We start from the raw sequence: 14458 nt of genomic DNA on the forward strand, positions 1-14458 counted from the left end.
CTGGGAAATTTTAATTTTGCAACGTTTTCGTGTCATATTTCACAGTTAGATAAAAATCAGTCGACGGTTTCTGGTTACGAAGAGGTCCATGGATTTTGGATTCTTTCCAGTTAAGGGAAATCTATAGCGTAAGATTTAACGAAAATTTAATTAACATTGAATGCCCCTCGTTTCTATGATGAATCATTGTAATACGACCGTCTTGTTTGTTGTAGTTGATGGCCAATAGACGTCGTTCATTTATCAGACTGGGTTTTTCCTTTTCCATGCACAGCACAACGCACGGTATTTTGTCTCTACCAGCACATCTTAAAGACGGGAGGAAATTGGCCGGCCCTGTGGAACCGCATTAAACACATGTCCGCGATAGCGCCTAGAACAGTCACATCTAAAATGCAGAGTCTTGCGGCAAAAATCGGTCGTGGTCGTGTTAGTAGGCAAGTGTTTCCTTTACACACACAAATTTTGCTATTCATTCAAATTCAATCAGCGATTATTCACCCACGCGAATACGCACATTTATATTTTTTTAAACTTACGTGAATTGGAATTGCCTTTGTTTTTCTTTCTTCAGGTTTATTAGAGTGTGTTGCAGTAGCTCCTCCAAACCCATTGCAAGAAATGGTTCTAGAGATTCGCCCATCTTTCGGTGAAGGATTGCAGCATCTCGAAAATTTGTTTGACTTGTTCCATCTAACTCTGACTGGAACAGAATTTGAAATGGAAGCCCCTAGTAATAAAGAGGAGATACAGTTAGCTATTCGCCAGACCCACGATTCTTTTTCTGAAACCGAGAAGATCACAGCCAAGCATCAGAGACTCTATGATGAGAAGTTTCTTTCTCTAACTCACAATATCTCTGTCCTTGAAATAAACATAAATCAGCAAGAGAATGAGCTTACCCAGTTGAAACGAGAAGAAGGCAAAAAGCAAGTCGAATCCGCCAAACTAGTCGTGAAAAACATTTTTTCATTCAGGAAAGGTAAAATCAGTTTACGAATATAAGACTTGTATACATTTAATTCGATTGGAACTTGAAATAATCTATATTGGCCCTTACAGGCATTAACAAAGAGATTCTAGCTAAAATTCTAGCAATAAAAGCAACCGTGAAAGAGATTGTTGATCGTCACAATTCAATGGCGGCATCCATATCAAGCTTGAAATCAAATCTGATTTCTTCTCGTTCGGAACTCAACAGGCTGAGAGATGCAAGTTCGTTAATTGGGAGCTTGGGCTCCAAAATCAGATCCATCACTACGTTTTTGACTGTGCTTCATGGAAAAGTTAACGTTATGTCCAACACACAGCAGTGGCGGTATGAGTTTGAACTCTTGCTTCTATCCATTGATGATTTGATCAAATTTCTCCAAAGTCGTGAAGACCTCATGACGTCACTGGCGAACAAACAAATCGTGGATAAAATTAGAGATAAATACTTTTAAATACTTTAAAAATCAACCAGTTTTTAACTCAGCAGTAAAGTTACGCTTTTAACAAATACATAGGCTAGTGATGACAACCGACTAATTTCTGCACAAAAGTTGAATACAATTTAAACTAAATGAAAATGTGTGAATTTAACTGAAAAGTGGACTTGACAATAAACTTTCAAATAGCTGCAACAGTATATGGAAGATGGAAATTCTGAATGAATACAAAGCTGAATTTTATTTGAAATACCCACTAACCTTAAACTGCTTTAACGAAAAATGGTCCATTAGGCAGAAATTATAGTTTGCCTTCATACAACAGCTTTTTTAAAACTAGATTTATCATTTCACCTTCCTACACGGTTTGTTTTAATTGCACACATCGGAGTGGTCGTTAATTTTTGTAAAATGTTATCATAGAGAGCAGAGTAGTCGTTGTAAAAACTACGCAGCAAAATGATGAAAATACTATAAAATCTGATATGTTTAACCTCATCGTTATCAAAAACTTTGCTCTGCAGTCGAGAAACATGATACACTGTATAGAAAAGGATGGCTGGGAAAATTTAACGGACTGTCACTGAACCTGAACGAAATGACTGTGTTATCCATTTTAGCAGACGAAACTAGAAGAAAGATGGATGTCGGCCAGTTCGTCGTTGCCGGGCATACTGATAACCTCTGGGTTTTTCCATTACAACAGAAACCAAAATATCTATAAAAAACAGGATTGCCCTACTTGAGCTATTAAAAATCAGTGCTTCAAAAAAGGAAAAGTCAAGAGAAACGTGCTTCGCAAGCTCACAATGTCTTCAAATATTTTCAGGGTAATAGGGTTAATAACCCTTTATTCCTTAATAGGTAAATTACTTTAATACTTTTGCTAATTGATGGTCGGCGTCTTCATACCATTTTCATGGCACTTTTTTGTAACAGGGACAATACAGGCTCTTCCGTGTGCCAATCCTTTACAAAAGATGGTCATCGATATCCAACAGCCGTTTACTGAAGGACTGTCGCATCTCGAAAATTTGTTCGATATGGTAATGAATTACGATGACAATGATGGCCACACCACGGAAAAGCCAATCGTCTACGCACCGATACAGAGAGCGATTCGATGGACGTTCGACTCTATGAGTGACTCGGAGCTTTTGACACAAAAACATTTGAAACGATACGAGGCAAAAGTCTTAGCTCTGGCGGAGGATATTGCCGACAAAGAGAAACGAATCGTTAAGGAGAAAGCTGCATTGGAAAGTTTGAAAATCGAGTTATCCGAGAGAAAGAAGCAAATGAAAGTCCTCCGTGAACAAGTTTCGGATATTGAAACGAAGCTCAGACAATCTGAAGAGAGAGCCCAACGGGCCCGAGACGAAGCCTCTAGACGGAAGAAAAAGAGAGTTGGATGGATATTTGCAACCATTTTTACATTTGGTAATAATTTCTAGATTTGCAAACATGCAATAGTAGTAATGGATTATGTTTGTTACACAGGGTTGGCATCTCCTGGTCTCGCCATCAACGAAAGAGAACGACAAAAAGCTGAAAGAGACCGTGATGCTCATCAAAGTAACGCCAACGAGCGTCGTCAAACGTTAGTCAAATTCGAAAGCAATTTACGTGATATTTCTCTCCGCCAACGGGTCACGGAGCAGTCAATCGTGACGACGGAAGCCAGTCTCACCTCGGTTCGATTTGTCCTCGATAAATTGAAAAGCCAAGACCCGGCCATGAGAGGATTTGGTGATAAAATTCGAAACATTACCACCTATCTAACTGTTTGTCAGGGAAAGGTGGAAGTGATTTATTCCCAGCAAAAATTATTGGTCCTCTTTGAGCCGCTTCTGAAATCAATCGACCAACTTGTCTTGTTCTTGGAATCTAACGATGAGACCACGTCTCTCTTGGCCGAAAAGAATATCGTTGAAAAAATACGGAAATACATGAATTGAGATTGATGTGACGCTTTTAAAAATGTGTTTATTTGTTGTTGACTATTTAAATTTCATGTTAACGACGCAAATGAAATGGCGTTGTTGCAGATAAAAAAAGAGTTCGCTTTTCATAGCTACTATGAAATTTGGACTTGTTCGTTGAGTTCCTGACTTCCTGATAACCTAACATGAACGATTCCATCCGATCATATCATTTCTGTGAATTGAACACATCGAAATATGAGCAAGGGTATTTCGAAATTTTGGGTTGGTCTGAAAGTTTGACAGTTTCACTTGCTGCGTATTTATTTGCCCCGGGTGTAATCTATATAGTACGATCAGCAGTTTCGAGAAGAAGAAAAAATGGCAAAAGTAGTTATCAGTATACAAATAGTTAAATACAAGACTTTTAACCTTTCTTTCAGGCAATGCGCCATTCCATATCTCTATTTGTTGATAGCACAACGGATCTTTTACACTTTGGGTTTTTCCGTTGGCGGGCGTCAGCAGCATTTCCAACACATGGAAAATCTGTACTAAAATTGTGCCGATTTCACTTACTATTAATTGATGAACAAAATACGCTCAGTCTTATCATTTAAAAATGTCTTGTATTGTAAGCGGTATTCATACAATTTATGTCCTGAATTAAAATCAATAACGAAAAACGCTTTCTTAAAGTTCGTTGTCTTCGGGAGATTTGCAGTTGGTTATCCATTCGAATTCTCTCGTGATTTCATCATGCCGCTTTAGTATTTTCTTTTCAATCGAATCCTCGTCGTCCTTAATCATTTGCAGGATCCCTTCATAAGCTATTCGACCGTCTTCCGACAGTTTGTTTTGCTGCCTCTTGATTCCAACTAGTCCAACCTTGTTGACGTCAATGCTGATCATGGTGTCCAACGTAGAAATGCTATCTAAGATGTATTTTTCCGAAACGGTCACGTACATGTTGGCGATCTCGTGGACGAGAAAGGCCGCTTCGTTGGCTTTTCCAATGTGACCCAGCAGTTCCTCAACTAAGACGGTAACATCCAAGCCGGAAATATCCTCACTTAACGAATGGACGGCATCGATAAACGCGAAACTCTCTTTGGCGGCGTCGTCGATGAATTTGGCGATATTAGAAAAGAATCGAATCAGTTTACTCCAATCTTCTTTCAACTGTCCCAGCTCGATTAGGGCTTCTTTCAGAGCTTGGATAGCCTCTTGATATGTGACTCTGTTTAAATTCAGACTCTTAATAGAGCTTAATATTTGCATCGTCTTTTGTCGTCGAATGTCCGTCCTCTGCGCGTTGAGGCTCAGCATACGTTTGGTTGTTTGAATCATTTCCTCCAGCATTTCAAATTGGTTCTCGTACACCTTGGTCCAAGTGTCAGCCAACTTAACGTTTTCCATCATGGTCGATTTTTCCACGGCAACTTCTTTGATTTTTTCCGCACGCAGGTGGTTCACGAGAAAAGCCAAATCGTCCATTTCTTCTGTCCCCGGACACATCATTTCCAGTTTCCGCTTGGCGTCAAACTTGGTGTTTTTCAATTTCTTGATTAATTCCGCTAATTTGGCGAGAATGACTTTTACACTCGTACAAGGCTGGAAGCTGTTGTATGTGTTGTTTAGCGACTCAACATTTCCGGTAAAATTGAATTGCTGGTAGTCAGAAGATCCTTGCCAAGTTTCGTACACATCTCTAAATTGTGCCATTTTAATGAGCAGGTCAAGCAGCTGTTGACTGTTCTCTTCATAACAAGGATCTCTGTTGATGCTGTTCTCTTGAAAAGTGTACTTCCAGTTGCCGGCACGAAAAAAGATGTCCGGGTGTTTTTCGTGACCTCCTTTTTCTCGCTCCCTGCTCAGGTTGAGATTAAGACATTCGTCCCCGTTAGACGTTTCGACGTAAATGTCTTGCTGACGTCTCTCAAAGTTGCCCAACATTTTGGCCAATTGTTTTTCTTTCTGTTTCAGCAAATCCGCTTCGTCATCTGAATATTGTTTGACTATCTCGGTCATCTTCAGATCCGTTTCAACCCTCTTCAACTTAATCTTCTTTTTATCTTTGGTATCGGCCACTGCATTGATAGTCTCCTCAATCAGATTCATTACCGTGGTGAATTCGGCAACCACTTCTTGCGAAAGCTCTTTACTCTGGTCGGCCGCTTCTTTAATGCGTCCCAGCGATATGGGCAGTAAGTTGACGATGTAAAGCTCTTGTTTGGACATCAGGTAGCGGGTGGCGTCCTTGATGTGGCTGGGCACGTTTGAATTGTACATTCGGATCTTGTCCATGTTGGTGTGAGCTTTGAGGAAGGCCAGGTAACCACCATGGCTGATTTGAAGCAAAGTGGTTCGGAAACTCTTGGGGTACTTGATAAACTTGAAACCGCCGGTTGGTAAATTTTCATCGATGGGAAAATCCAATCTCTTGTTAGACATGAGGATGAGTTGGCCTAGAACACTGATGGCAATGGGAGCGGGAGCTAGAAGTTCACCCCAATTGTAGTACGTTTTCATTAGTGTTCTTATTTCGTCGTAAAGATTGGTCTCGTCAAAAGCGAATTTCTCTGAAGAATGGTATCGTTCTTCACACGATACTTTAATAACAGGCAAAAAAGTAATTCAATTTTAGACTTCTCCGTATCACACTTGTGTCACAAAAGTGTTGTCTACTTGTTCTAGGGCATTTTTAAGGTAACTTCGATAAACGTATATACATAAAACCGAAATAACCAACAAGCTTATAGTTATAGCCTAGCTACTTGTCTATATTTTTGAATTGATAAACACTTACGGTTTATTGACGGTGTCATCACTGGGCTATTTTCTAAATCCGCAGTTAGATTCCAAGCCGGTGTCTGCCCATCGCGGAGTCTTTTTAGTTCATCTGAAAAATAATTACAGCATACAAAAAAAATTTAGTGAAGTTATAGAATTTTTGAAAGAACAGAATTTTAGACATTTTAGAACAACCCGAGTTTAACAAATCTTACATAGCCCAAATGATGGCACAGCTGTTGTCCAACCAAAAAAAGTTAAACAAACAAGCAACTGGACATAATTTCCCGGTCTGACCGTATTAGGATATTGCGCAGCCATTAAACAGTGTGTTAATATGGGAAAGAAAATTTCTTTTTGTGTCCAGTATTATCTGACCCACTCGTCAGAGCAATACCAAGCTTGCACAAGCTTGAGACGTTGAGAGAGACTTTGTAACGCAGTGTGCGTAGAATAAAACCAAGACAAACCGCTGCTGACAAACGGACAAAATAAAATACGTATAATAAAATTTAAAAGAATTTTCATACATAATGAAATGCAATGATTAAAAATGTTTTCTAAACTAAACAAATAATTAAAAAAAAAATCACTGTAAAGAAATGACCAGCAAAGATTTCTTCACATCTAACTAAACAAAAACACAGAAAATCGATCCTTGCTTCTGGAGATAAACCAGTAAACATTTTTTGGGGTTTTCCGAGTGCTCTTTCTGACACGACATTAAATTTGTCGCAAAACGTCAACATAATCCATGTCGATAAACTTTATACTTTTTTTTTATTTTAAGTCCCAGTTACATGACTAACTAAATCAGCGATTCTTGTGTAGTGTCAAAAGTGCAAAAGTCAACCTTGTTTATTTTTTTGTGGGTTTCATTTTACACATCTATTGGATGGATGCTCCACAATTTCAATTTCCTCCAGTTATATGTTAGAAGTAGGCGTGTCAGTAGCTGTATGATGGACTTGAGTTGCTTTAAATACGTATACACTTCCTTGAGTTTTACGAGTTTTATGAGCCGTCAAAATGGTTGCACCAAATCGTCGCAACGGTGGGGCCCAATTCCTTCTACTTTTAGCGGCCGTTATCAGCCTCGCTTTGGCATCCCCTGCACCATCGCTACGTAAGAACTTATAAGCAATCTGACCAGCTGAATGTAACCTCCCATTCTTAATTTGCAATTGTTTTTTTTAAAGAAAATTTGAAGAAACAACGAGAGAAAGCAAAGAACAGGCTGTTTTCAACTACTACCACTACACCAGCTCCTTCTTCTAATGAATGTGAGTCATTAATTAATAATAACTATAATGCAGGTTTAATTTCGAGAAATTATTACTTTACATTTGTATCTTTTTTTATCCATGGTTATGTGGTAGTTTTGTGTGCATAATCTGATAAGATAATCAAATGTAGTGATGGTATAATATTGATCGTGGTTCAATTTTAAATTTTGTTTCGCTGTCAAAATGAGGCAAATCAAATAATAATTTGTATTTCCTCTTTCAGTAACATGCGAGGAAAAGTTTAAAAACGCAGAAAAATTCACTTTCAACGAGACAGCATTGCACGGCGACATCAGGAAACTGATGAACACTTATTACGATTGGGGGGCTCTGTTGGCTCCGGCTCCAGTAGCTATAAGCGTGTTGGGGAAGCTCATCATCATGTCCACTCAGAGAATGGATTTTCCCATCGATGTCAATTTACCAACCGGCGGTTTCAAGCACATCAAGTACCCCAAGAGTTTCCGAACCACTTTACTTCAAATCAGCCATAGTGGTTACCTGGCCTTCCTCAAAGCTCACACCAACATGGACAAGATCCGAATGTACAATTCAAACGTGCCCAGCCACATCAAGGACGCCACCCGCTACCTCATGTCCAAACAAGAGCTTTACATCGTCAACTTACTGCCTATATCGCTGGGACGCATTAAAGAAGCGGCTGACCAGAGTAAAGAGCTTTCCCAAGAAGTGGTAAAGGAATTTAAACTCGTTGTGGAGTTGATTCAAGAGACCATTCTAGCCGTGTCAGACACCAAGAGCGATAAGGAGGTCAAGTTGAAAGGAGTTGAGCTCGACATCCAACTCTCTGAAATATCACGCAACTTTTCCGAAAATGAATCAAAACTTTTAGAAGAAAAGAATCAAATGTTGAGCGGGATGCTGAACAGTTTTGGGTATCGCCAGAAAAACATTTTCGTCAGGACTATTTACGGCAATGAAAATTTTGTCATCAACCTGAGCAAGGAATGGCTGTCGCAAACCGAAGGACGACATCTAAAGCACCGTGAAATATTTTTCAGTAAAAATAATTGGCTTTACAGTTACACCGATGAACGCGTGGAAACCGACAAATGTATAGAACAGAATAATCAGCAACTATTGGACCTAATTATTGTCATGGGTCAGTATAGATTAAAATACGAGTCATGGCAAAATTCGGACACAATTTTTCCTTTCAGTGGTGCAGAAGACGTAGGCAAACTAGAAATGAGCTTGAACAGTCTGATCCAATGCAGCACTGTTAACGTTATCGTGACTAATCTTAGTGCTTTAATGAAAAGATTACAAAACGTCAAGTTTGAAATGTTACAGAAGACCAGCGCACGCCCGGGAGCAGAAGAGATGGACGGTCTTATCCTGACAATTAAAAACTTACGATCTGGATCGACTCCCAAAACCAAGAAGGAAGACAAATCGACAACAGATGGGTTTAGCCGAATCACTTTAATGGAAGGCTGGAGCAAAGTCTACCATCAACAATTTGATATGCTACAAAGCATGATTAATGTCACTGCAGATATTATGAAGGTCAACCATAAACAAATGGAAATCAGGCGTCAAAAGACCCAGCAAGTTCTGGATAAACTCAAGTCACTAGACATCACCAAAATTAGTTACAAGGAAGCGATACAAGCCCTGCAAGAAGGAATGGAAGAGTTGGGTAATTTGAAAACCGTTTGGACAAAATTGATTGATTTCTACTCCAAAATGTCCATTTTTATAACCAAAGCTACGGAGCAAAGCATAGCTCTTATCGAGATTGTAAGAGTTATTGCAAAAGACACAAACACTTTGGAAGATGACGAAATATTCGGAAATCTCTTGGACAAGGTCCAAAAGGCAAACGAAGCTTCATTCCTTGTCTACGGAGTGTCCGACATGTACGTCAACGTATCAGATAAGTATATCATGGATAGAATTGCTAGTTTAGATAGCATGATGAACATCGACGCTAGTAAAGTTGGAGTGGAAGAAATTATGAAAGAACAACAGAAGCTGATAGTAAGTGGTGAGGAGGCCTCCCAGGGAATTATTCAATACATAAAAGCGGACGAAACTTCACTCCGAGAGAAGCTTGTTGGTCGACACAACGAAATCATGAACGAGTACCAATGGATGATTGACTGCATCAGTCCCGATGATAGGGAGTTTAAAAATGAATAGTAGTAATATTTGTTTGTCTGTATAACCAAAAGTGTAGAAATATCAAATTTTTTAGAGAACCATACAAATACAATATTATCACTATAACCAAAACGCTTTCAAACGAGGAGGTAACGGCGTCATTAAAATGTCTCAAGAGTTGCATTTTTCTTTTAAAGTGATTAAAGTTAAAATATTTTTGAATTTGATTGTTTACCCACAGACAAAAATGTGAGGTACACAACCGGACCTGATCTGCAGGCGTTCTACAAATGAGTTATTTAATAACCCCCTCCCCCTTAACTGATTAAACAAAAATGACAGAGAAAACAGTACCAATCTGTCTAGCTTAGGAATAATCCCTCTGCGTCACGATTTATAACCAACGTCAACAAATAGCAAATAATAAAAAAGGAAGAAAAGAGATACATTTAAAATTCTTTCCTTTAACCCTGGGAAATACGGCCAGGCAAGTGCTCCATCCGCTGAAAAGTTGAATCCACCAGGCGGGATAGGAAAAAGGGCCTCAGAAAGGGCCTCAGACTCGTGAATACCCCCACACTCGCATGGGTGTACACTGTACACGAGGAAAGAGGATTTAAAGAAAGGGAAAGAAGAGATACTCAAACAACATCGGTAGTTTTTCCAAATTCAAACGGGATGCTGTTTATCTAAATAAAAAAATAAAAAATGCGTTAAAGAAAAACATTAACAGATACCTACAACAAGTAAGGAAAAGTTGAAAATGTGGGTAAACCCTAGTTTTCAATAAACAGGAGAATTTGGTTTCCATGTAATACACAGGGTTTATGCAAGTCATGCATCATTAAAATACCAAGCATATTACAGGAATGTAATGAAAAACATTATACCCAAGCAATGAACTGAAATTTTTGGCGATGTTACAACACCAGCACAAGCAAAACTTGTTACAGTGATGATGATTTCCAGCACAAGCAAAACTGGCATATCTTATTATGATGGCTGGCTCAGGCCTCAAATCTGCACAAAGGAGATACATAGTTTAGATGTTGGGATTTGTTTAAACCATGTTTAAGATAGGTTACATAGCGCAACCAGACATGCATTGACAGGGGGATTACACAATAAATGCTATAGTCAGGAATTAAGATTTTAAAAATTTTGAACAGGTTTAATCTTTCTATTTCTTTGTGTTATTCACGTGCCAAACTGCATTAAGTGGAGACGAGCATGGAGAGCCGCTACTCACGACCATGCTCACGACCATCACATATTTGTAATTATTTCTATTTATTTTTGTTGTCCTATTTTTCTTATAGTTACGTACGTTTCCAAAAAAGTGATCGTATAGTTTTCTTTATAACTTTATATTTCGACTCTTATGTCTTTTCTTTTTCGAAACTGAAAACAAAAAGCAGTGTTTGAAGAACAACAAGCAGACGAAACATAATCTTCTTGCTTTTTTGCTTAAGAATCGATAGAAATAAAATGCGATTAAATATTAAAATACAAAATTTCATTAAATTTTGCTTGCGAAGCTTGCTAATTTTACAGGCGAAACATTAACTGGAAAAAACCCAACCGGACCCAGCTATATAGATTAAGTTTCACGGCTTGTAAAGGCAGTCAAAATAAGATCAGTTTCAGTCTCAGTCTCAGGACTAAGGAAATAATCATTTTCATTTTTTTTTAAGGGTTTAGGTTTCAAATTGAAAGTTGTTGGCATTTTATTCGGTTTTATCATTTGTTATTATTGACATTAAAGCCCCCGACAAAAAACTACGTGATTCGCTAAAAGAAAATCATAAGATCATGACCTCGATCAGTGGACTTCAGAAATCAGAAACCTGCAACATGTTTAGAACTTCGTTTACATATAGTAAGTGACGTGACAAGATCTTTAAATTTTCCCAGCTCGGAGCTAAAAAGGGCGGGCAATGGCGTTCTAGTCCTTTAAAAGACGCACCAACCATCGATATTTGATAGTGAGCTATATCGCTCATCTGAGTCCACTATGGCTTCTCTTAACCAACGAGGATTTCAGCATGTCGTCATTCTACTCTTTATTATAGCATTTGTCATCAGCTCATCTTTGGGTATATCTTTTTAAAATTCATCGACTTAAGGCAGAAAAAGCAAATTAAACTAAATAATAATTTTTAAATGTAATTTCGATACCCAAGCAAAACGAATATTAATAATAATAATGAACTCTTCTGAATACTTCCAATGACGTATTCGGACGAATTTCAAAAATTCACTGTGATTCTAATTGTTTTTTTTTTTTTTTTTATTATAAATATGTCAGGGACTTCGTTGTCTTCAAAAAATAAAGAACGAAACGAGTTGAAAATACCTGAAACAAACCAAACAGCATCCCCACCATCTTATCCTGTGGCAAATGGTAAGCACAGCATTCAATACATTTATTATAGGTAGTAAAACTAAAATGTGATGGAATTATTAGCAAATTCCACAGCTGATATAGTTACAGAAACTTCATCAATCACTGCTCTTCCGATTTTGGCAAATACTAGCGATGATAGCACAAACTCTACAGTAAACAATACGACTTTATCGACTTCGAGCCCAATATCTAATACAGGTAACTTACTACATTTAATTATCCTAAATAAAATATATTATATAAAAAAAAAAAATATATATAAAAATAAAAAATATTTCGCATTGAAAAGATTAGAAAGAAAATAATCAATAATATTAAGGCCATCATAGCCTATAGTGTTCCATTTATAATATGTAAATTGAAGTTAAAGTTACCTTGTGGACTTATTTCCTATAGGAACAGCTGGTTCGGAAGCCCCTCTCGAAGCACGAGAACACGTAGCCTGGCACACGGAAGACTTGCTTGTCCCTACACCGAAAAGTGTACATCTGCTTGCGCAACTGATGGCTTTATCGATGTCGCAAATTGATACGGCTTTTCGTGGCAGTTCCCAAAGAAGTCAATCAGTTTCTATCCAGTACAACAAAAGTTTTCGCACTACGATGCAGCAGATCAGTCAAAAGCTGAACAATGCTCTCTCGCAAGCCAGCACGAATTCAGAGACGATCGTCACTTCTCTTCTGAATGCACCTGAAAAACTTGAAGAGGCTTTCAATTACTTAAAAAAATTCAAAAATTCCAGTCGAAACGCCAATTTTTTGGTTTTACCTTTGAAGAGCTTAAAAGATACCAGCGATCAGACTATTAATCTCTCTAATCAGGTGGTCAGCCAACTTTCAGGATTAGTGCGACTAGCGGACGAGATAATCGAAACTGTCGATTCATCCAAGACAGAAAAAGTACAGCAGAGGGAGGCCGTATTGGCTAAATTACAGTCGGCACAAACAGATAAAAGTATAATCGAGAATGAAACCTTTGTTATCGAAAAAGAAATTGAACAATTGAAACGAGAAGTACGTTTGCACAAAATGGACGTAGAAATTGCCATTGAAGACTTGAAAAATTTAAGATCAAAAGCAAACGACGAATCTCGGTGCTATTGGACATTCAACCAGGAGGAAGGACTAGACTTATATATTTGCCCTTATCGGCCGCAATCTTCCAAAATTCGCGAAGCAGATAAAGCCAAAGAAGAACCTCAAAAGTTGTTCGAATCAGCAATGAAACGACTCGCTGAAAAAGAGAAATTAGCGCGAGATCGAAGAGAGAAAGACAATAAACTCTTAATCACAATGAAAAAACTATTTGCTGATAAGGGCCAAATTGCTGACGACATCCAGTTGCTGGAAAAAAGTACAACATTATTTACGGGATTGGTGGGAAATTTCACGATGCTGGAAAGGAGTTGGACCACCTTTGCTGGTATCTGTAAAGACATTCAAGAAGGTTCCGCCAAGAGCCACGCTACAGTCGTTGAAACTATTGAAAACCCCAGCCGCTGGAACAACACTCTTGCAGATAAACTTGCAGAGCAGTTGAAAGACACCCAGGAAAATCTGTCGTTGCTCAAGACAATCGTCCAGTCTTACCTGGAGGGTTACGCGCGACACATCGTGGAGATGGTCGCAGAAGCGGAACAAATGATGACCAAGAGAGGCCATCCACAGGAACTTGAACGCCGTCTTCTAAGAAAATGTGAACTGGCTTCTCGAGGATTACAAAGTTTCATTCAAAGTAATTCACAGCTACACGAAGCTGACTCTCAAATCACGCAAAAAATCAAGATTATAATCAGATAGAGTAGCTACCTTGTCGGCAAATGCACAAAATATATTAGTCTGCTTTGCTGTAACATGATTTGGAAACACAATACAATTTCTGTAGATACGAAGAAGTATGTGTAAATATGGGTCTGTGTAAAAATGAGTTAACTCACCACCAAGTACAGCGTAATTCTCAAACAGTTTAACGTTCCTTAAAAAATACATAAGCCTAATATTATTTTACTGTTGGCTAGTTTGAATTCTCCGTTATTTAGTCTATATACTTGCCAAATGCAACCGAAGGCGAAGTGACGAGTGAGACGATTGGACGGCAGTATGGGTTTTTCCATGTTTATCAGTGACGCGTCCCAGTGTCACATCTGATGGGTATTTTGACCAACTTTGGATGAAGAGATGAATGGTTCAAAGGTTATCACAGCAGGGACGAACTTTGTAGCCTTTACTTATTTGGAATAACACAAGAATCAGCAATTTAATCTGGTCGTTCTTTCTTTATACAATTTTCGTAGAGGCTATAAACTTATAAAATTTCATGGCAAACGAGCGTGACATCAGTTAACATGGCTGCAGCATGTCGGCGCAACGTTTTTGTCCTTGTTTTGGCCTCAATAGTTATTAGCTCCTCAATCGCATCGCCGTCACTATGTAAGAAAATGTTTAGCATGTTAATCAAGAGTATCACGGTTAAAATTATTTTACTTGTTATTGA

General features: G+C 38.4%; 7 protein-coding genes across 7 annotated transcripts in view; 4 read left to right on the forward strand and 3 right to left on the reverse strand.

Annotated features, from left to right (window-relative positions):
- LOC124313083 (dipeptidase 1-like) overlaps positions 1 to 14458 on the reverse strand; it is a 1013891-nt gene that overhangs the window by 376418 nt on the left and 623015 nt on the right. The window lies entirely within an intron of this gene.
- LOC124313366 (vitelline membrane outer layer protein 1 homolog) overlaps positions 1 to 14458 on the reverse strand; it is a 242008-nt gene that overhangs the window by 98866 nt on the left and 128684 nt on the right. The gene's annotated exons all lie outside the window — the stretch shown is intronic.
- On the forward strand, positions 442 to 1560 carry LOC124313316. The gene is made up of 2 exons (XM_046778179.1): positions 442 to 982; positions 1063 to 1560. Exons 1-2 carry the CDS (start codon positions 622 to 624, stop codon positions 1443 to 1445), a joined length of 744 nt encoding a protein of 247 aa, XP_046634135.1. The 5' UTR covers positions 442 to 621; the 3' UTR covers positions 1446 to 1560.
- Positions 2217 to 3410, forward strand: LOC124313212. The gene is made up of 3 exons (XM_046778016.1): positions 2217 to 2294; positions 2370 to 2870; positions 2931 to 3410. Exons 1-3 carry the CDS (start codon positions 2240 to 2242, stop codon positions 3386 to 3388), a joined length of 1014 nt encoding a protein of 337 aa, XP_046633972.1. The 5' UTR covers positions 2217 to 2239; the 3' UTR covers positions 3389 to 3410.
- On the reverse strand, positions 4046 to 6466 carry LOC124313793. The gene is made up of 3 exons (XM_046778603.1): positions 6361 to 6466; positions 6162 to 6254; positions 4046 to 5964 (listed from the first exon to the last, which is right to left on the reverse strand). Exons 1-3 carry the CDS (start codon positions 6464 to 6466, stop codon positions 4046 to 4048), a joined length of 2118 nt encoding a protein of 705 aa, XP_046634559.1.
- On the forward strand, positions 7139 to 9684 carry LOC124312919. The gene is made up of 3 exons (XM_046777487.1): positions 7139 to 7271; positions 7345 to 7428; positions 7655 to 9684. Exons 1-3 carry the CDS (start codon positions 7175 to 7177, stop codon positions 9595 to 9597), a joined length of 2124 nt encoding a protein of 707 aa, XP_046633443.1. The 5' UTR covers positions 7139 to 7174; the 3' UTR covers positions 9598 to 9684.
- Positions 11520 to 13856, forward strand: LOC124312990. The gene is made up of 4 exons (XM_046777627.1): positions 11520 to 11654; positions 11867 to 11962; positions 12026 to 12163; positions 12362 to 13856. Exons 1-4 carry the CDS (start codon positions 11573 to 11575, stop codon positions 13762 to 13764), a joined length of 1719 nt encoding a protein of 572 aa, XP_046633583.1. The 5' UTR covers positions 11520 to 11572; the 3' UTR covers positions 13765 to 13856.

Source organism: Daphnia pulicaria, chromosome 9 (assembly GCF_021234035.1).
Source record: "Daphnia pulicaria isolate SC F1-1A chromosome 9, SC_F0-13Bv2, whole genome shotgun sequence".
NCBI classification, from domain to species: Eukaryota; Metazoa; Arthropoda; class Branchiopoda; order Diplostraca; family Daphniidae; genus Daphnia; species Daphnia pulicaria.